The sequence below is a fragment of the Mchenga conophoros genome, linkage group LG13 (genome assembly GCF_057382185.1).
Source record: "Mchenga conophoros isolate Kocher_MC1m ecotype Shallow Benthic linkage group LG13, M_conophoros_male_GT1.1, whole genome shotgun sequence".
In the NCBI taxonomy this organism is placed as follows: domain Eukaryota; kingdom Metazoa; phylum Chordata; class Actinopteri; order Cichliformes; family Cichlidae; genus Mchenga; species Mchenga conophoros.
Window position 1 is genome coordinate 12,579,571 of NC_140538.1, and position 23,115 is coordinate 12,602,685.

General features: G+C 39.8%; 2 protein-coding genes across 2 annotated transcripts; both read left to right on the forward strand.

Annotated features, from left to right (window-relative positions):
- The first annotated feature begins 26 nt into the window (after nucleotides 1-26).
- On the forward strand, nucleotides 27-18,037 carry actn2b (actinin, alpha 2b). Its single transcript, XM_085296507.1, has 21 exons — nucleotides 27-350; nucleotides 4,129-4,243; nucleotides 4,356-4,475; nucleotides 4,600-4,686; nucleotides 5,162-5,249; nucleotides 5,542-5,620; nucleotides 8,083-8,164; nucleotides 8,453-8,538; nucleotides 8,707-8,799; nucleotides 9,081-9,311; nucleotides 9,405-9,552; nucleotides 9,782-9,932; nucleotides 12,068-12,176; nucleotides 12,909-13,049; nucleotides 13,331-13,513; nucleotides 13,748-13,882; nucleotides 14,249-14,428; nucleotides 14,551-14,697; nucleotides 15,815-15,880; nucleotides 16,006-16,164; nucleotides 16,346-18,037. The coding sequence occupies exons 1-21, from the start codon at nucleotides 225-227 to the stop codon at nucleotides 16,502-16,504; spliced, it is 2,685 nt and encodes an 894-aa protein (XP_085152633.1). The 5' UTR covers nucleotides 27-224; the 3' UTR covers nucleotides 16,505-18,037.
- A 427-nt stretch (nucleotides 18,038-18,464) lies between these two features.
- Nucleotides 18,465-19,586, forward strand: LOC146560915 (uncharacterized). Its single transcript, XM_085296509.1, has 3 exons — nucleotides 18,465-18,568; nucleotides 18,650-18,705; nucleotides 18,819-19,586. The coding sequence occupies exons 1-3, from the start codon at nucleotides 18,507-18,509 to the stop codon at nucleotides 19,403-19,405; spliced, it is 705 nt and encodes a 234-aa protein (XP_085152635.1). The 5' UTR covers nucleotides 18,465-18,506; the 3' UTR covers nucleotides 19,406-19,586.
- Nucleotides 19,587-23,115: the final 3,529 nt, after the last annotated feature.

A 23,115-nucleotide genomic window follows, 5' to 3' on the forward strand; every position in this document is an offset into this window, starting at 1 on the left:
CCGATCTAATGATACCGTCTGTTGTTCATCTGTGGCAACCAGGGCCAGACGTCTGTCAGGTCGGGAGGACAAGGGCAAGCGTGAGAGAGTGAGACAAACGAAGGAGCAGCTCTGTGAAAAGAGGAACTTTTTTTTTCTGTGCTCGGCAGTTAGACCTAAATCTATAGTCTGAAGGAAAACATTTGAGTTTCGACGTAAAGAAAAAGAAAGAAAATATCGGCAAAATGATGACCCAGGTGGAGACCACGGTGCACTATGATAACGGCTACGAGGATGAGTATATGATCCAGGAGGAAGAGTGGGACAGGGACATGTTACTAGACCCTGCCTGGGAACAACAACAGAGGAAAGTACGTAAAAAATCGTCTGTTTCTGAAAAAAGTCTAAAACTATCGAGCGTTAGCTAATATTATTTTAGAGAGAAATTAAACAGCTTGGTCTTTTCTTACTCAGAATTGTGTAACTTTAGATGTTATGGTAATTTTTTAATATTTCTATGTAAAAATATATATTTTACATATGTACACAGTAGTACAGTTCATAACTTTGGGCTAACAGTAAAAAAAAAAAGTCTTGAGAGACGTTAAGCACGCCGAGTCGGGGAGATAAACTTCCGGTTAACCTTGTCAAAATAAAATCAGTTCAGCGGGTTCATCGCGACAAGTCACGCTGCTGAAGTATTTTGATCTCTTTACTGGACATTTTGTTCTTGGATGTTGGGATAGGGTAGCTGTTATTCGTATCACTGATAGACATTACCCAAAATATAGTTCAGTGAGGTCGGGAGCAAGTTATAGAGGTACACAAGTTATACAACCACAACTACACAGCTTGAATTTTGCCTTAAGAAGTCAGTGGCCGTTGGGGTTACTTCACCCACCTCTGGTAAACGTAACGTTTAGTTTTATTTTTAAAGGTGGCATTGGTTAACCTCCGGTGTGGTCCTCGCTAAGTGCCGCAGACCTGACGCAGATAGGGTCCAGTGCGTGAGGCGTGAGGGACGGATGCGGTGGTGGGTACCAGCTAACAATAGCTGTACCTTCCAGCGGCTCTCCAGACTGCTGCCTCTCCACTGATACGCGAGGAATGCGAGCTGTCAACAGATGCTTCTAACACATGATGACGCTCTTGGGATTAGAATGGACGCTCCATCTAATTTTAACCTCGGGACCAAAAGGCATTAGTAGGGTTAATCCAGTGTCCTTGGTGCGGAATTCTTTTGTTTATAGAAACCACGTAGAAAAATTGTACCAGCACCAACTCGACTCGATATAGCCTCGGCCCCCAACACCGTCAGTTGGTTTTAGGGCTTTAAAAATTGGCTGGGACCTTATACTGCAGCTCTTTGCACAACTGGAGTCCATCAGCTCCTCCATGCCCTTCGTAACCTCCTGTGGCCTGCGCAGGGATGATAAAACTGTATTTTTGGCAACACCAGGCAGCAACACCACAGTCCATATACACAGCTATTTTTTCCACTCTTTATCTAATTTTGAGTTGATAAGTGGTCATTGGAGGGTGGTTTGAGTTTTTTCTGTTCCTTTGTGCCCCAGTTTGACGCTCAATATTAGCACCCACACTGTGCTGCAGCTTCTATTTGTTGAAAATGGAACAAAATTGCTCTATTACTGATATCTATTGTCATTTTTTCCAAAATATTATCTCCTATACCATGGTGCAATTAGCTTATTTTAATTCTAGTTGTGGTTGCTATATATTATTGCTTATATGGAGCCCTTTTTAAATCTATTGCCTAATTCATATGAGTTCATCAAGGAGATTGATGAATTGCAGAGTAGGCACAGCCAGGGTGCTCGGTTTCATTGAGCGAAAGTGATGAAATGTGACTGATACATAGTGAATATCCTTCATCTAAGTTAAACCAAGTGAAAATAGTCATCCATGATCCGCTGATGTGGCTAGGTCTTTCCAAAATGTTAAGCATCCAGTTCGCTTTTATTTTCCATCCTCCAGGTCTCAGCCTGCCAGCCTCTGACCTAGTGAGCCCCCAAAGGCATCTGTCACTTCAGTGACAGGGTCGGTCCTCACTGGATGTGATTCATAAATATTTTTAGCTTTAATCGTCACCGGGCAGTAGAGGGCGGGGATGCTTGGAAAGTAGGGTTCTGCGACTAGTGGCAGAGCCAGATTTGGAGGACCAGCAGACAAAGTTTTTTTTTACAAGGAAGGCAGCGGCTCATTGTCACACACACACACCCGAGGGACTCACTCAGTGTGGAATGGGGATGGCCTTTACTCTAATGCCTGTAATATTCTGATTTTGCTCCGGCACCTGCGGGGCGAGAAGCTGAGTGGCTGGCTGGGCATGCATATGCAGTCCTCCTGGGTACAAGGTTGTCCGTGGATCAGTGCTGGAAAATCCTAAAATATTTTCCCCATGTCACTCTAGAGTATTTATTTATTCACATATAAATCTAGAAAGTATGCAAGTAAAGTCACAAAAATGTAAAATTAGCTCATTTAAAATGTTCTTCTGTGCTTCTTTTTAGATAGACATCAGCTGTGATCTTTTCCTCTCATGGGCTAAAATCACAATTTTTCTTAAAAGGAAATGAAACTCAAAGGAAAAAGTGCAAAAGTCAACCCAGTTTATCTTTTCACTGAAAACTATTTATTTTTAATAAAATCAGTAAATGCTTTCATTCTCTACTCCTGTTAATGGAGATGAAAGGTAAAATTGAAACATGTTATCAGGAAGTGTAGCATACGCAAATATCACACTACAGCTCGTTGTTTATGTACAATTTTTATCATGTAGTTGATTAGTTCAATGATTCATACATCTAAACATAGAAACTAGGGATGGGCAAAAGTGTAAATATTTAGTACAATTTTGTCTACCAATAATTATTGGGGAAGAAAAAACAAGATGAAACTGTTATTGTGGCGCATCATTTTGCAATACTGCTCCCACATTGCCTTTCAAAACATGCTTGTCCTTCATTTCTGCCCCTCCATAAAAGCCTGAACTCATTCTCTGCCAGACTGTGGCAGATATATTTCAATTTGCATTTATTTCTTTATTTAGAGTGCTGAATTGTAATTAAAGTTCAAGGAAATTCAGTCACTTAAAAGACAATTGTCTTCACTTTTTTAAAGTTTAATTTTCCAAGGTCTACGAATAACCGAGTTTAAATGATCATGATATCAGTACTGACCAACATAAATAATGATTTTTTTTCTTTTGCCATAGTTGGGCAGCCCAAATTGAAACTTGATTTCTATCTAATGATAGTGAGCTGTTGAAATGTTTATATTTTCTGTGTGGCAGAGGGTAATATTTACAACATCCAGATCCATTACTCATCCTTGTGGCATATCTTTCAAATTATTCTAAATGAGAATTTTTAATGTGCCCATCATTCATTCACTCCTGGCTTGTCTCCACACTTCATCGGCAATGCCTGTGCTCTGGAAGAACGGCACACGTGTACTGTGATAGAGCTATCTCCATGCAGCTGTAACATATCAACGTGTCATATTCGAAGTGGCAAAATAGTGACAGAAAGTGACGTGAGGGGAAAACTTGTCCCTCGTCCACGTGACATTTTCACTCATGTTGACGTTCTTCTTCCCCGTCTTTTATCATGAGGCACGGCAGAGCAGTCTAAATTTATCACCTTATATCAGCTGGAATGTGCTCTGTGGTCGGCTCCCAGCTTTCATCCTTACAGTGCTCAGCGTCCATGAACTCTGCTGCTAGCTATTGATAGAGGCTTTATAAAAATAGGCGAAAGACAATGAGCCTGTCTTAACTTGATTTACAGTATTTGAGTTCCAAACATGGAGTACATTTGTTCTGATAGGTGTTAGCTATGGAACCATTGTAGGAAATGTTGAAACTTAACACTAATGTTTAACTAATGGACAATCGACTTGGTTATAGTCCTAAGTGAAGATCCCAGTTTGTTTAGGTTTACTGTAAAGAGGAATAGCTTGTAGTTTAATCCAGTAAAAAAGTGATATAAATTTTTAGAAGTGAGTATAACTGCCAGTTAAACAAAAATGCCCCCAAAAGTGAAGAAAACTTAACTGACTGCTGTAAATTTCTTTTCGTTTTTGAGTCAAATCCAATTTTTATTGAGCTGGGAATCCTTTTTCTGTTAGACCTTCACAGCTTGGTGTAACTCCCACCTGAGGAAAGCTGGTGTTCAAATTGAAAACATTGAGGAGGACTTCAGGAATGGACTCAAACTCATGCTGCTGCTGGAAGTTATCTCAGGTTGGAGCACTAAAGAGAGTTTTCATTTTCTTGCCTTTTTTTAGTGTTTCAGTCAGCTTTCTTTCTGTGTCTTATTAGCTGAGGTTATATGCACACCATATTGTGTTTGCAGGAGAGAGGCTACCCAAGCCAGATAGAGGGAAGATGCGGTTTCATAAGATCGCAAATGTTAACAAAGCTTTGGACTTCATCACAAGTAAAGGAGTCAAACTGGTTTCAATAGGAGCCGAAGGTACCTGTGCACGTCCTGTGTATGAATATAATGTAACCATTTAGGGATGCAAGAGTTGGAACCAAGAATTTTTACCTTGTGAAATAATCTGCTGGAGACTAAATATAACACTTTTTTGTTTCAGAGATTGTGGATGGGAATGTAAAGATGACTCTTGGAATGATTTGGACTATAATCCTCCGCTTTGCCATTCAGGACATATCTGTGGAAGGTGAGGTTAGCACACACAGTCCAGGAACATATAGGTGCTTCAAGCTACGTGACAACATACCAAGACCTTTCCTGTAAAATGGGCATTTTCGCATCTGACTGTGCAAATAAGCACAATTAATCCACACATATAGATAGACACAACAGACTGGATTACTTTATTAAATAAAAACCAGCATCCTTCCTGCTTGTTTTTGGCCAGTTTATAAATAAAAGTGCATTTTATGTTCGAGTAAATTAAACATCACTTAAAAAATGCTAAAAATTCCATCATCATTCTGTTGACTTTACTTTGGTGGGTAATAATATATATATTTGCACAAAAAACCCTGCAAACAAAATGAAAACATTGTTATGGAGTTCACTTGTCACAAAAACAAGTTGTATGATATATCAGTGCACAGAATGCTTGTGTAGTATGTGCCAAATGAGAAAGCTGACCACACGTTTAAATGGCAAATACATGTTCTCCTCAGAAACATCTGCCAAGGAAGGGCTTCTACTGTGGTGTCAAAGAAAGACTGCCCCCTACAGGAATGTTAATGTCCAAAACTTCCATGTCAGGTGAGTATGACACACTGTATTGTGACCACTGAATTTAGATCTTGTAAACCAGGTGTCTATAATCTATTATAACATAATGTAGTGGTTGTTAGGTCAATAGGTTCATCTAATAGCATGATATCAATACTAAGTTCTTCTGTAGATGACTTTAGTAATACAAAATATAAAAAGGAGGATAGAGGGTAGCATCAGGGAAATGTTACCACCGCTTTAATGGTGAATATCGGAGCTGGACTCGAGAAATTTCATCTTTATGACCTGACATGTTTATTCTCTGTATTGACTGGTGAAGCTGGAAGGATGGCCTGGCCTTCTGCGCCCTGATTCACAGACACAGACCCGACCTCCTCGACTACTCTAAGCTCAACAAGGTGTTGTGTGGTTTCGCTTGCTGTGTTTCAAGCTTGCACAATAACACTTTGATTTCCACAAACATAAGAAGCACAGTTTTGTCCGCTTTGTGGAAAAGAAGTCTTTATCTACTACTAGAAGATTACACAATTGATCTCTTTACTCTGCTAATAACTCGCTTGCAGTGGTCATCTGTTTGACAAACTAATTTGTGTTTTAACGATCCTGGGGTGTTGTGTTGTGTCTCTTTTGGATATTCTTAGAAATATGTGGCATTTCAAAGGACAAGATCTACATGTTAGTGATTTAATGTGATGTAAGGTGTTTGTAGGAAGTCCGCTGTGTTGTGTTATTAATGTGTTATTTGGCTAATGGTTATAATCCGGCTTTAATTTATGAATGTGTTTCTCTCTATTGTGAGTGCACTCATTTAGTATCGCCTCATGCTTCATTATGCTTAAGCAAATCAGTTTACCTAGCACACAATTTCATCATAATTAGCATGAAAACTGCAACTTTTATTTCAATTTTATTGCTGTGTTTTTGTGCAACCCGCTGCGCCCATTACCAGATTAGATTTAAAAGGCTCCCTTGTTAACAAGGGGTTACCACATGGTGGAAATATATGGCCTCTACACTCTGAAGAGTCTTGACTTTTCTCTGCATTTGAAACCTACTTAATGACTAGAGTATCAGTGTGAAGCATTTTAGGTCAAAAATGTATGTCTCAGTTAAATGTTCTGGTTTAGCAGATGTCCAGGATTCAGGTGAGGGCCTCGGTGAGCTGCTTATTTGCTGCGTGTTTGCAGAGGGCTAGAGAGCACAGCTCACAGCCCTCCCTTGTTCGCCAAGTAGCGATAATACACAAGTAAACTTTTCTCTCCTGGAAGAAGGTGCTGTGTTAGCCAGATGGAAAGGGCAAGGCTGCTATAGGACTATTTGAGGTGTCATGCTTTAACTGCCAGGTGTGAGTTCATAAAAAGATGTTTTTCTTCCCTTTTTAAGCCTTAAAAAAATCACAGCCAGCATAGCTGACCTCACATCAGAACATTTAGTTTGCTCGGGCCATATGTTCCCTGTTACTGTAAATATATAGCAGGGGAACCACCTTGGAAGGATATGAAGAGTGACTTTTCATTCATTTTGTGATCAGAGGCACTCACTTTTCTACACACAGCTGACTGGCCTGACTTGGAGTCAACCCTGAATAGTCACAGAAACATGAGCTTAGTCCCTGCAGAGCGCAGGCTTAGCTTTACCTCTGCCATTGTCCATGCTGTCACGTCGTATTCCCCATTTAGAGGCCACCGGTGCACATAAAAGTCAGGAAGACATCTATACGCATTACACTCATAACATCACAGTGATACTTATTAATCGCCGCAAGGACGGTGATACTTTTATTAGAAAATAATGAAAGTATATACAATGATTCAAATGGACAATGTAAACAAACCATGCTGGCTAGTAATATACTTCAGTACACTATTTCTTGCTACAGCCTTTTATTCACACTTTTTGTGTCTTTGAGATCCATGTTCACACACTCAGTCACACCTGAACTTCAGTTCTGCTCATGCTGCTTGGAGACAGTTGCATTGTGCATCAGGCAACCTTTGAATCTGGCTCCAGGTGAGCGAGTTTGTTAAGCCTGTTGAGACAGCTCTTGTCAGGGACACATACACAGACACACACACAGACACACACACAGAAGGCTCGAGGTATTCTTATTTCCATTCCTCTATGCCATCAGTTTACCACCCAATCCATCTATCTATCTTTCTTGTACCGGATATGTGAGCAGCTGCCCCTGTCATGTTGTGCACCACCCCTACCCTCTACCTTTGAGGAACAGCGGTACAGTGATAGGGACAGCAGCATGATAGTATGATTCCTTTACCCCTTTGCACTCTTAGTGACAGCCCCATCAGCAGCAGAGGGGTTCACTGTCAGCTTTTGGCTCAAGGCACAACTCCTGTCCTGTCAAACACTTGTATTTTCCTGTCACAGTAACTAGTATGAAAAAGGAGGAATGCATTTCTTTAAAACAATTCCATTAAAAAATAAGAAGAGGTATAGAGAGTAATAAACATCTGCTGGTTATAGATTATTAAATGCTTCCCCTTTCATCATCTCTTATGCAACAGACTAAAACAGCAATTCCTTAATCAAACAAAGAAAAAAAATCAATCATATTCATAATAAAGGGCAGATGCAGATAAATAAATGGTATTTATTTGAGACATAACTGACCTTTCCTGTGAATGTGATCTAATCAACAAATAAAGAATTAAACTGGTATTAAAGTTCTTTGGAAACTAAGAGATGTAATTTCTAAGGTTTTGCAAGGATCTAGTTGAGGGCTAGTAAATGTGCATGTAGATTATATGACCATCACATGTTTTGTGCCTTGATTGCATGGATTTCAGTGGTGTTGTAAGTGTGGCACTGGTGTACAGTGATGTTCTGTGTTCTTATTTAGGATGATCCTCTGGGGAACTTGAACCTGGCTTTTGACATAGCAGAAAAACACCTGGACATTCCAAAAATGCTGGATGCAGAGGGTAATATTTTATGTAGTGGAAAAATATGAGTTTTTTGTGTCCTGTTTATGGTAATGGGTGCTAACAATGTATATCTATTGTTTTGGATGAATCTCCTTCACAGGGGTCCAAATATCAACCACATAGATTTCTGTCACATATAATTATCTTCATATCTAACTGCATTTTTGTTATGTCTGAACGGAAGTGAAAACCAAAAAAAATATCTCCTTCTATTATCCAATGTAGCTGTAGTTTCCTTTAAATTCTTTCTGCCACCTTGACTTTTCATCCCTCTTCATGCCACAGATATCATCAACACCCCCAAGCCCGATGAGAGAGCCATCATGACCTATGTGTCCTGCTTTTACCATGCTTTTGCTGGAGCTGAGCAGGTAGTTTTGTCTGTCTTTTTTTCAATAGCACCATGTTATTCTGAGAATATCAAAAAAATAAAAAATATATATATACTCAGTTTGATTTAGACACAGCACACTGATTAAAAATCCTTGCCATCTTAGTTCTCTGATCTAATTACATTATTATTGTCCCCGTGCTCTCAGGCGGAGACTGCTGCCAACAGGATCTGTAAGGTGCTTGGAGTAAACCAAGAGAATGAGAAACTGATGGAAGAATATGAGAGACTGGCCAGTGAGGTAAAGTTTAAATATAATGATGGCACTTCGTGTCATGAAAGATTTTTCAAAGTGATGTGCTTTTTGGATAACAGTGATTAAGGTACAGTATTAGTACATTTTTGTTTGTCCTCTGTTTATTATGGGCTGTTCAAATTAAAAGTTCAAAAACAAAATTTTCTCTCTCTACTCAAATATCTCACTGATGTTACAAACTGAGATCCATCTGCTGGAAAAATCAATTATTTATCACCACTCTCTTGCCACTCCACTTATTCCCATGTTGTCCTTGTGTTTTCCAGCTGCTGGAGTGGATCCGCCGCACCACTCCCTGGCTGGAGAATCGGACCCCAGAGAAGACCATGGCAGAGATGCAACGGAAGCTGGAGGACTTCAGGGACTACAGACGCCAGCACAAGCCCCCGAAAGTGCAGGAGAAGTGCCAGCTGGAAATTAACTTCAACACCCTTCAGACCAAGTTGCGCATCAGCAACCGGCCTGCCTTTATGCCCTCTGAGGGGAAGATGGTATCTGTAAGTCACAACTTCATATTCATTCATTCATGATTGAGTCTTGCGATCAGTTCTGTTGTGGTTCAGACACTAAAGATTGCATTGTGTTGACAGGATATAGCCAGTGCATGGCAGGGTCTGGAGCAGGCAGAGAAAGGGTACGAGGAATGGCTTCTTACAGAGATCCGTAGGCTTGAGAGGGTGGACCACCTTGCAGAAAAGTTTCGCCAAAAAGCAACTAATCATGAGAACTGGGCCAGCGGTCAGTTGTAGTTTGTGTATTTACCTTTTTGATTGCTGTTGATGTGTCTATAGGTCCACGTGTTTATCTTGGCCAAGCACTTTATATAGAGTGCATTTTACTGTTTAGATTTCCTCATAATGAAATGTTATTGAAGGTTAATTTCTGCATCTGTAATGACCAGATAAGGACTGTTTTTAGTAGAACCTTATTATTATCTCAATATTCCTTTTTCATATGTGACATTCAGGTAAAGAGCTGTTCCTTTCCCAGAAGGACTACGAAACAGCCACACTGACAGAAATCAGAGCACTGCTTCGAAAACACGAGGCCTTTGAGAGTGACTTGGCAGCCCACCAGGACAGAGTGGAGCAGATTGCTGCCATTGCACAGGAACTAAAGTATGCACTCCCAACAGCAGATGTATGCAGTCACGTATCACCGAAATCCAGGACAGGAGAAATAATAGTAAAGTCAATGAAATTAATCTTGTTTTTTCTTTCATGCACACTTCATGCACAAATGCACATGCATTGTTTTTTGGCTTTAGACCCAGTACAACCCACCGGTGATTACTGGGTTAAATTATGGGTGACAAGCAATAGAGGTCACTGCTGTCCTCTCACACAGAAAATAAGCTATGGTTCATGCATCTCAAATGCATGTGAATTAACTGTTAACCACTTAAGAACCACTAGATGCCAAGGCAGAGGTTAGGTAGCTATTAGAGGTATTCTTAGTTAAGATTTTAAGTACTCAGAAATGAGAAAGGTGTGGCTCATGGGACTTCTGAGATTTTTTTCAATCAGTGCACAATGATAGATGTGAATACAGAGCGTTTGTTGTTTTATATTTGAAAACACTGAGGAAAAAAGAGAAGGAATCAGTTATTGAGGGATAGCTCAGTAGGTAGAGTGTTTGCGCCATGATCCCCCCCAATCAGGGATTCAAATCCACCGAACGGCTACACTGAGATACCCTTTGGTAGGTGCCCGGTGCTTCACTGAGTGAATGGGTTAAATGCAGAGGACTAAGCAATTTCCTATGGGATTAATAAAGTATACATTATTATTATTGACCAAAATGCTGGTTTTCTGTTAAAAGTAAGACTAAAACTTCACTGAGATCATAATGCGCTGGGATGCAGTCATATTTTCAAAGTTATTATGTGAACACATACCTTAAATATTATTTCCTCCTAGGCTGGAAAGAGACTGATCCTGTTAAGGATGTGGTCTCTAACACAGAGGTGCATGCTGTCCTTCTCTTTGGCTCACTCTCTCCTCCACCTACTGACACAAATGATACGGCTGTCTCATTTTTGCATAATCCAGCGAGTTCAGAAGTAAATTCTATACCTGAAGCTAATTCTGTGTAATGATTTACTGGAACCTACTCAGTCTCTGGAGCAACTCAACCTAGCCCAGTTATATGCTTTCCTTCACCTCTATTTCATGCAGGTGATGAAGGAAATTTTGAACACAGTAAGGGTGGGAAACCTGTGAGCTTGATTTTGCACTACATCTCTCTTTTGAACCTTTTACCAACCTGGTGAGTTGAGTTGCTATGCAGCTATCTATGACCATCTAGGTGAAGACAGAGAAACAAAGACCAAGGCTTTCTGCCAGTGCCTCCATATGTATATCCACATGCCAACCATTATGCCTCAGCTGGGGAAGCTTCACAATACCATGAGACACCATTTGGCGCAAAGCCGCACTACCTCTTTGTGATTCGTCAGCTTCTTCATTACACAGTGCCACATTTACATGCTGAACAAGAGGCTAGCAGAGTTCATCAGAATAATGTCTGCCGTGAGAGATACCATCTCCCAGCCATCTTCAGCCACCCCCACTGGGACACAGGTTACCAGTGGACCTCCACTGCACACAAGACTCTACCAAAGACAAAAAGCATTTTTAATTTTTGTTTTTTTCAAATAGCTTGAAGCGGTCTGGGGTTAAGGCAACTCTTATTCCTGTAGTTTACCGTATGGTGTATTTTGACCTTTTCCATTGAATGACATCTCAATAAAATGCTACATGAACCCTGTTCACTGTTTTCCTTTGAGGTCACTTATACTTTCACCTAAAAGTGCAGCTTCAGATGCTCATCCAGGGAAAGCAGTGACAGAGTCTCAACACTGTGATGATTTTGGTGGTGCATTTTCTGTAAATGAGTGCCTAAACCTGAATACTAATTCAAGCAGTTTTAAACGCTCTGAAGTTCAAAGCCAAGAGCCCTTTTTTCTTCCAAGACTGAGCTGAATATGTTCTGTTTTTTCATGTGTTAAACTTTAATTTAAAGTCACCTTGCAGTCCTCCTTATTATTTATTATAGCTATTTGCTCTCAAATTTTCTTTTCTTTGTTGTTTTACCTCAACTTAATACAGTTTTCTCATGCAGTAGGATTTACATATCTCTATATCATACTATATATTCTGTATACCACAACTCTAACCAGTGCTGGTGGGTGGATGGGGCTCTGTTTTCCAGAAGTAAAAATGGCACAACAGGTTTATTTTTCTTTTCCTAGTGAGTTGGACTACCATGATGTTGCTGCTGTTAACCAGCGCTGCCAAAGCATCTGTGACTTATGGGACAAGCTGGGAACGCTGACTCAGAAGAGGAGAGAGGCACTGGAGGTAAGAACAAAATTTCACTTGTGAGTGTATGACTGAAGGGGATTTATGGCAAAGGCTTTAGGTATTAATCCATTATAGCTGTAGAGATCTTAAAAGTTCTCAAGTTCTTTGTATATATTAAGTCCCCACAAGAGTGTGCTAATGTTCTACGCATTGAACTACCATCAAACGCCAGCTCAATTAAAATTTTAGTCAAAGCATTTTAGATGTCTGTCACTGATGTGAGTGTTGAAGAGACAAGTGATTGAAGGGGACAGATAACTGGATCCCCTCTAAAATCCCTGCCCTGCATAGAAAGGTAAAATAGAAGGGTAGAGGGGATAAAAGAGATATGGATGTAGATGTCATATCCAGAAAGCAACTGGCTAAAAGCCCACTAGCCACTTCCTCTGAGCCATACTGGCCATTCCAGACCCACAAATGTGTGAGGGCCTGGGAAAAGGGCCAAGGATTAAGTCTGAATGACAGGAACAGGGGGCTGTTTATCTCCATCTTCTACTTCCAACTATCTCCCATTGAGGGGAGGGACTCTGTCAGGAACAACCAAGCCAGACTTGGGAGCTGGGGTTAACAAGTCAAAGAAAGTTATGCACACTGCCATCATTCTCAAAACAGGTGAGAGGGTGTTTAAGTCATGCTAAAGCGTAACGCTGAGCTGTGATTAGATATTGTGACAATTTTAGGATTTCAACATTTATAAAACATGTCTGTTATGTTTTGTAATCCTCTCAGCGCACAGAGAAACTGCTGGAAACCATTGATCAGTTGTTCCTAGAATTTGCTAAGAGGTCTGCTCCTTTCAACAATTGGATGGAAGGAGCGATGGAGGATCTGCAGGACATGTTTATAGTGCATACTATTGAAGAGGTTCAGGTAAGTTTACTATATTCTGAGGAGAGCAGCCTTTGGCATTAAGTGCTTATAATGTGATCACAGTGTAATTTTACAGTTTTTCATATAAGCCCATTTAATGGATTCCTCGTGATTGGGTTTCATAATATATAATGTTGTGTTGAAAAAACAAAAATGCTATATAGTGCGCAATGTTTCTATTTGTCACACCCTAAAAAAAACAGCACATAATGTTATCTCTTGGGACAAAATTGACATTTCCATAAAATTTCAACACTTTCCTCTCCTGCTTCCCCTTCCAGAGTCTAATCGCAGCTCATGAGCAGTTCAAAGCTACTCTTCCCGAGGCAGATTCAGAGAGACAGGCCATCTTGGGAATCCACAATGAGGTGCAGAAAATTTCACAGAGCTATGGGATCAAGGCCAGCTTTATCAACTCTTACAGCACTATCACAACTGAAGAGCTTCTCAACAAGTGGGAAAAGGTAGCTACAGTTTTCAAACTGATTTATAGACTCAGAGAGTATATTAAAGGGTAGTCATAGAGATAGTGGACATAAGAGAACACTATCATTGTTTACTAATACTGATATTTTATGACAGAGGAGTCAGCAATCGCTTAGTAAGTTTGCAATCCAAATCACTATCTCTTAATAAAAATGTAATTTATACAACCAGCAATAATGTATCTGTTCTGTGTATCTGTGCATGTTTTCTAGGTGAAAAAGCTGGTTCCTCAGAGAGATAGTGCCCTCCAGGAGGAGATGGCACGCCAGCATGCCAACGAAAGGCTGAGACGGCAGTTTGCTGCCCAGGCTAATTTGATTGGGCCCTGGATACAGACCAGGATGGAGGTTCAGTATACAGGCTTAATAAGCAAATTCTACATTAATCAAATAAAGTCTGAAATGGAAGAGGATTATTTTCTAATTCATTGTACTTAGACAAGTAGAATAGCAGTTTCATTCCTGATGATGATGATATCTGAATAATACAAAGTAAATTTACTCAGGATATATTTATACACACATGTATATACTCACCTCATAGTTCTTATACAGAGTAAAATTACTGTCAGTCACATGTAATTGGCTCTTTGCAGATTCAGTAAGCAAACCCTCTTCATGACCAGTTTTGATCATAAGATGGGGCTCTAAGAGCCCCATCTTATGATCAAACGAGCTTACGAGCTAACCTCGTGGCATGTACCGTCCTAACAGGAAATAGGGCGCTGCTCCCTGGAGATAGGAGGCACCTTGGAGGACCAGATGACCCAGCTGAAGCAAATCGAGCATGTCATAGTTGCTTATAAACCCAATATTGACAAGTTAGAGGGAGACCACCAGCTAATCCAGGAGTCACTTGTGTTTGATAACAAACACACCAACTACACCATGGAGGTACTGGAAATTGAGTTTCATAGCTACATATACATAGAAAAATACATTGATTCTTAAAGTAGGTTTGTCAACATAAACTTGGATTTCCAGAGTCTTTTAACATTTCTGGTCTGTCAACACAGCACATCCGTGTTGGGTGGGAGCTGCTCCTCACAACCATCGCCCGAACTATCAATGAGATTGAGACCCAGATCCTGACCCGGGATGCTAAGGGCATCAGTCAGCAGCAGATGAATGAGTTCAGATCGTCTTTCAACCACTTTGACAGGGTACAGCGTTTTGCCATTTCACTTCACTAGAGCCATTTTCTGCCTATTCCAGTGGCCGATGTAAAGCAATCTCAGTAGCTCAGAAGAAGAGCAGGGGGTAGCCCAGTTTTGAGAGATGTGTCTTGAGCTTATGAGCATCAAAACCCAGGTGTTAACTCTTATGTGGTATTTGTGACATCCATAAACTGTATAAAACACGGATGTAGCGACAGCAGCTTTACATGTTGGTCAGTGCAGTCTCTCTGTAAAGCTGGGTGTTTTTGGCACTGCCGTCTCAGTATTTTGTAACGTTATGTGGTGAGCGAGGATTGGATCTCTCTATGAAGCTGAGCAACACTGCATGCTCATTAGCTAATGACTTGTGATTGATGAACCAATGAGCATACCGTTTTATCTTCCTTCCTCACTCTAATGGGGACCATAATTTACAAATTATGTTTTAGTTATTTACTTGAAGCTAGCAGTTGTGCCCATAAAGTCTGGCTGTAAACCTGCATGAAAAAGAAAGCAGGTTTAAACTTCATTGGCTTTACTTTTCAGATCTAGAAGCTACATCCATGTTTTAAATACTGTCTCTGATACTTGCTAAATCCCATCCAGTTCAAAGTGCAATCTTCTGCACTCACCCCTATATTTAATATGAAGGTTGGTCAGGACTAAAGGTGAAGATTAAACATTTTTACTGGTATCTTGCTGTGAAAGTATTAAAATATCTAAGTATTTCTCTCTCTATATATATTTGGTTAAGATTATTTTTATATAGTAAAACTTCAATGATAGATGACTTACTCAAGCATGTCTCAAACGTATTCAAGTCACATCTGTACAGCCACATACTGGTTCCCCTCACCATGATGGAGTAACAGCTTGGATAATACACCCAACAAATTCCAATCTCATTACAAAACTGACAATGCTGCAGCTTTTTGTGATTGATAAGAATGCTTTGGATCTGTGTTTCCAACTTCCATGCGCCCAGTTTCAGTGTGAATGCACGTGCATGTGCCATATTAGCCTTTAAGCTTTTTTATCATGAAATCTTCAACTTTTATCAAAACTTTTATCTTTTCTGTATTTCTCTGACAACACTTTCTGAAATTTGGCGTCTGGTTTGTAGAAGAAGAATGGAGCAATGGAAACAGATGACTTCAGAGCCTGCCTCATCTCCATGGGATATGACTTGGTAAGGCGCTTCACTGTTATTTGGATGCAGCTGTGTTATTAGTAAATTCTGCAATTGTTTGATTTTCACACATACAGTCACACATACATGCAGTCATTATGGGTCTTCATTCACGCCTATTTCAGGGAGAGGTGGAGTTTGCTCGCATAATGATGCTGGTAGACTCCAATGCTACGGGAATCGTTTCCTTCCAGTCTTTCATCGACTTTATGACCAGAGAGACTGCTGATACAGACACTGCCGAGCAGGTTGTGGCATCCTTCCGGATCCTCGCTGCTGATAAGGTGTGTATGGGGCTTACTGGCATATGGGCAGATATTTTTAGCATAAGCTATTCCTGTCATTATTTCCAGGGATTTGCCACGTCATACTGATTTACGATGTACTTTTTTGTAGATGAGAAACAAATTAAAACAGAAAATGGGAGTAAGAATCTGAAATGCAATTACCTTTCCACGTCCACAGCCTTATATACTTGTAGAGGAGCTCAGGAGAGAACTTCCCCCTGAACAAGCAGAGTATTGCATCATGAGGATGCCACCCTACGCTGGTCATGGAGCACCACCCGGGGCACTGGACTACACTGCCTTCTCCACTGCCCTCTATGGAGAGAGCGATCTTTAACCTGACCAGAAAACCTTTCATCCACCATCCATTAACCTCTCCTCTGCTTTCCCACCCTCCCTCCCTCCCCTCCATCTCATGGTGAAGTTAAGGAATCTATAATGCAAGTTGGATCAAATATACCAAATGGAATGAAAGTCTTTATTGATTAGTTTTCTGACACATTACTCATGCTGAGCATTGTTCTGTTTCTTTAGTACTCATCTTGTGCTGTCTGGCAGAAGATGCTTCCCAAAACATAGAAATAATGATGAAAAAATTGAAATTAGAAGCAATTCAATTTGATTTTTTTTTTGCTTGTGTGGTATGATGATTTGGTTCAGGATCGTGGAATTTAGGTAAAACTGGAAGATACAGGAAATAAAGGAGATTAGTTAGTCATACACCAAAAGGATCGTGGTGTTTCAGTAATTTTTCTGTAAAGAAAATAGTCATTTTTGGCAAGCAATGTTGTGTATTGTTTTATTTTTCCCCACAGTACACTTGTTTTGGGAATAAAATCTTCTGATAAGGCATTTTGACATGCTTCAAGTGAATTACAGTTTGCAAAAGCAATTTCAGACCTACTGCCATCCATCAATAAACAGTGTGTTCCCCAAAAGGCCAAAAATATGCAGTACCAACAGAAGACAAATCGAAAACCACACGAAGGCAAAAGTAAATGTTTGCTCAGTGCTTTGAAAGCTGAAAACACTGTAGACTAAATGTGCAGTATTCACTAATGGTAAGATCAAACATTTGTTGGGTAGTGACAAACTCTAATGCTTACATGTGTCTGGAAAAATGGACAGTAAATTTCAAGAACTGCACATATAATAAATATCAACTATAATACAACAGGTGGTGCCATCATGGAAAAAATGGCCTAACAATACTAGACTTTGTGGCTGTGGCGTTTATCGAAATCCTTTATTTGTCCAGAAGCTTCCCATTAATTTCAATTAGTAGTAGTTTTCCATGGTAAGCTGAAAAAACCCCAAAGGATCTCAATGTCATATTTATCTTTAAATTGCATTTGAGGAAATTACTGTAAAATGTGGGACAAGAATATTATACTCATGTTCCATACTGTTTGAACATGAAATTTTAAAATTGAGTGGTATTTAAAAATATGGTGATGACAGTGATTTGAGACTAATATAATAAAAAAAATAGGCTGGTAAAGTTGTCTTTATTTGATGCTCTAAATAATTAAAAAAGCATCATCATTGAATACTCTACACAGACTGAGCTAAAACATGCCAGAACATACATCCAGTCCAGTCAATATGATTTCAGGTGCAAGCTTTTCCTTTCAAAAGAGAAATATTTCTGGTGTAACTTGTGAGCTCTGACTCTGACACCTCTGATCTCTATAGGTGATGTTCTTATTTTTGGCAGAGACATGGATTTGTTGTATTGATCTAAAACTTCAGGTAGTAAAAACACCTTAAAGAGAAAACAGCTGGCTCCAGTATGACTCTGTTCAGTAAGTTACACTTTGTGCTCCAAGATAATGGATTCATTAAATAAACTTTATAATGCAGCCATTTATTTCAAATGGTGAATGTGTTTCTTTTTATGTTTGTCACCAGATGGGGGGAAAGACCATAATCCACATGTAAACAAGTCCCTGCACAAGAATCTCAAACTGTAAATTTTAGTGGATGCGGATTAATTAGATATAGATATTCCTAAATTTGTATGGGTTGTGCTGCAAGCGAAGAAGTAGTACGTCAATTTGAAGTCAATATGAAGTCAATATGCAAATACATCCAATGGAGGGACTTGGTCTTTCATGACATTTACTCTTCCTCCTCAATTCCATTTTTCTTCTGCTACATGGTTAGCAGTTCATCCCTACCACTCGAGTATATATGCCATCTGAAAGGTTAATGGTATGGTTAATTGGCCTGCTATGATTTTCAGTCAGCAGTCAATGATGGGCAGCTGTGTGTTGTTACCTCCTCATTCTGGAATTGGCCAAGGAGGGTTTGCCATTTCATATTTAACCAGCACTCAGATGAGTGCTGGTTGCTCATTTATGCAGCTGACAAGCAAAATGGGTTCTTGGGTTCTTGTAAGGTAGCGTGTGGGTAAATAATTATATGCACTTATTCACAAATGTTCATGTTTTAGTGCTTATGACCCTTTTCCCCCCTACAGTCAGTTACCATTCATTGCACTCTTGAGCTGGAACGTGCATGGCTTTCCTGCTAAAGGTAGGAATACACCTTAATGAGATTATAAATCTTATAGATGCTTATTTTAAAAAAAAATATATATATATCACATGGTTCCTTGGTTTAAACTTACTGTAGATATTTTTCTCTAGATTGGGGCCTGCCTAATCCCAATGATGGTGGGTTCTATAACATAGAGGCACAGCCTCTCCTCCATTATGATTCCCTCCCAGGTGCCCCACCTGTTCCTGCTGATCCAAATGACCCTGCTGTGTCATTCATGCATGACCCAGTAAGGTTGGGAACCTCTAGAGTTCAAACCTTGCCACCCAACTTCAGGGCAACTCCAGGTGGGCTTGGTGAACCTTCTGGTTTTGGTCCTGTGGAAGACTCTACACCTACCTTGTTGTCTGGAACATCTCACCTGAGGCCTGATTTTGGCTTTTCTCCAGCTCAGCTTGAAACGGGTCAACTTGGTCATGATGAAGGGAATCTTGATTATAGTAACTCAGAAAGGGGAACCCATGGGCTGGGCTCTACAACTTCCTTCCAGTCTGGTGCGTTGAGTAAGTATGTAGCCACCTATGAGCATGGAAATTCAGAGAGGGAAACGGAAGATTATTTTCCACCAGTGTTACATGCCTATCCTTTTGCTTTACCTGGAACTGTTTCGCAATACTACCTCAGACCTGCACTACCTGTTGACTGGTTAGCACCTTTATGGTACGGTGTCCACTAAGATACATCTGCATTGCTCAAACCCAGGTTCCCAGTGGTCACAAGACTGTAAAAGTACTTTTGGTTCTTCAAATAATTGAAGCGTTCTAGGATCTCTGTAATTCAATTCCCAGTTTCTGTAAATTTTGGCATAGTCATGTTTGCCTGGCATGAAACAGAAGAAATAAAATACTGCATGAACACTTGACTGTGACGGTTTGAGATCAAAACACTGTATAGATATACTATTTATGCGTCTTTCTAAGAATATGTACTAATATGTATTACTTACCTTTTTTTTTCCTTTCTGGGATTCTTGCTATTTTTGAGGTTCTGAATAATGAGTCATAAAACCCAAAATGCATATCTTAGTTTGCACTGACCAGTCAATACACAAACTCATGATGGAAAGCTCCCCTAGTAAATGAAGTAGCTAGCTCAGCTATTAGATATGCTCTTCAGTGCATGTCATCTACATAGCTACAGGTATTAAACTCAAACAGCTGGAAGCAACACAACTTCAGCTCCTCTATTTATCAGATCAGGATTAGGCTATTCGATGAAGCCTAACTTGTATCTGCAGTACTTGAGCAGATAAATTGCCTTTAGGGGGCCACAAAGCTTCACCTTGTTTGGACAGATTTGGGTAGCAGGAGGAGTAGAGTAGTGTCACGTGCCAGAAACATGAAAGTTGGCAAGCGTTGTCTCAGTCTTTGTTGAAACTAGTACAGCTTACGGTTCTCATCTCTCAGCTGCCCTTTTATAGATTACCTATAGCACTAGCCTAGCTGATAAACTAGCTGCATGGACTCAGAGGATAGTATGAAGTGACAGATTTTATTGGCCTGAAAAAGAATAAGTAGCCACTGTTGTCTTGAGCCTTTTTCTGAAGAGGCAAAACTTTCCTTTTTAATTGAAAAAAACATTTTCTGATCTGATATTTTAATACTAACAGAAGCAGCTTTCAAGTAACATCTCTGAAAACATAAAAAAAATAATGGTGGATATGAGTAAAGTTTTTGAAAGGTACAAGTTAATTGTGAATGACTTTAACTACTTCCAAGGTGAACTTATATAGTTATGTTACAGTAAATGTCAGAAAAGTAAAAGTAGCTCCACTTTTCAGTTTTGAAAAATGGCTTTTTTGGAGTTGAAGTTTGGTTCTTGTTTAATTCACTGAAGAAATAGGGGTAACTTAAATTATTGGTTAGTTGCTTTCAATTTCAGAACTCATTTTAGAAATTAAGGTTAGATATTTGTTTAGGACACTCTTTATCACAACTACTTTTATGATCCGTGATCAGCATAAGAACAGAGAAACTGGGTATAAAAGCAGCTCAGTCTGCTAAAACCTGCTTTGTAGGATATGCTTGAATCATACTTTTAACCACCATTCTGCCATATGAAGAGGTTTTGACAGTGGCACTGAAACGATGAGACTGCTCTTTGGCACAACTGAAAAAATTGTGCATTACTTTTTTTTCCTTTTCAGTTGGACAAGCTCAGTGTTGCTGCTGCCAGAACATCTGTGACTATGCTGGGTTAAGTTAAATCCCCACAAGAGGGTGATAATGCTCCTTGCAGAATTATAATTGCATCCAAAAGCAATTTTAAAAAAAAGAGAAATGTTTGTGTGGTGATATTAAACATCTATCAGTGAAACAGCTCACTGAGGAGAAGAAAAAACTGGATCCACGCCCCACCTAGAAGGGTGGACAAGATAAATGAGAAATGTAGGTGTCCTGTCCATGAAGGGACTGGCTCAAAGCCCAAAAGTCTGTTCCTTTGATCCAAGCTAGCCATTATAGACCTGCAAATGTGAGAGGACCTGGGAAAAGGGCCAAGGATTAAGTCCAAAGGACAGGGACAGGAGGCTGCCTCTGACCACATCCCACTCAAACTTGGAGTTAGGGAGAAAATTCAATTTTATTTGTGTATGTACCTCCTAAACCCTAAGGCATTTATTATGGGTGGAAAGAAAGCTATTTAAACCTACCTGGCTATTGACCTTCTTTGGTCAATGGCCAGGTCCTGAAGCAAGAAGGTCCTGAGTTCAGTTCCACTACCAGGCCTGGTGTGTAGTACAGTGTTCCTGGTGTTCTGTGTGTAGTTGCATGTTCTCCCTGTGTTTGTGTGGGTTCTCTGCGGGTATTCTGGTTTCCTTCCACATTCCAAAGAAATTCAGTAAATGGGGATAGGTTAATTGGTAACTCTAAATTGCCTAAATGTGAGTGTGAATGGTTGTCGGTGACCTGTCCAGGGTGTACGCTGCCTCTTGCCCTAAGACAGCTGGGATAGGCTCCAACCCTCCCGTGAACCTAATAAGGATAAGCGGATGAGAATGGAATGGATGGACAGCCACATTATAGGTTTGTGAACATGAATAGCCTTTTTCAAGGTTATGCCAAGTATCTCAATCTGATTTAAGTCTGAACTCTGATGAGGTCACTCCAAAACTTTAATCTTTTTATTGATTTTTTTTTTTTCATTCAGAGGTGTTTCATACCATTTTCCTGTTGAATAACCTAAGTGAGCTTGACCTTCAGGACATGAACTATAATTGTTTTTTTTAATAAAATGTTGTCGGTTTTATGCCAGATGTAGCAGGATTCAAACCTTCCAAAAATTTAAACTTTTGCCTCGTCAGTCCACAGAATATTTTTCCCAAGTCTGGGGGATCATGTTTTTTTTTTTGTTTGTTTGTTTGTTGAAATTTCAGTAATGTCTTTGTGTTCAGATTGGTCAGCAGTGGTTTTCTCCTTGTAATTCTCCCATGCATGTCATTTCTCCCCAGTGTCTTTCTTTTTTTCGAATCATGAACACTGACCTTAAGTGAAACTAAGGCCTGCAGTTCTGAACCAAAGAATGATGTTCTGGGTGATAAAAGTTCTAGTTTACATAATTAATTATAAAGCATATAGGTGGTACCCCATCATATATTTTACAGTTGTGTCCCAAGGGGCAACCTTTGGGGCTCAATATGAATCCAAAGCAGAAAGACCAAAACCTGCAGTACCTCTAAGGGCCACTTGAAACCTACTCTAGAGCTACGTCAGTCCATTTAGACTTCCACATTAAAGGGGACAAATGTGAAATATTATTCCACAGATGTGTTTACAGAGGGCATGCACAACAGAGTAAATTTAATAGAGAAGCTTCTATTTGAAGAAGGTAATGACTTGGCTTCTAGCTGGAGATGACGTGAGCTACAGAGGTCTTTCTCTACCAGAAGAGTTAATATAACTTCTCTCCTTCAACTTTTACAATCTCATTAGAAATAATGACTAAGTGTGTGTGTGTGTGTGTGTGTGTGTGTGTGTGTGTGTGTGTTTTCTAGATGAAAAAGCTGTTTCCTTAGAGATGGTGCCCTCCAGGAGGCGATGACACGGCAGCATGTCAATGAAAAACTGAGTGGCAGCATGTTGCTCTGGTTAATTTGATTGGGCCCTGGATACAGGCCAATATGGTGGTTCCATATGGTGTACAGACTTCAAAACCAATTTGATATCTAATCAAATCAAGACTAAAATGGAAGATAATGATTTTCAAATGCAATTCACATAGAGAGACAATGATGTTGACTTTTCCTGAAGACAACAGTTACACAATATCACATAAACTTTTGAAATATCAACATCATATCTATTGTTTGTTTACTACATGTGTTTACTTTTGGTAAATGAGTTCATTGATAACTACTTGTGTGCGAAAATACAGTATTAGCAATAATTT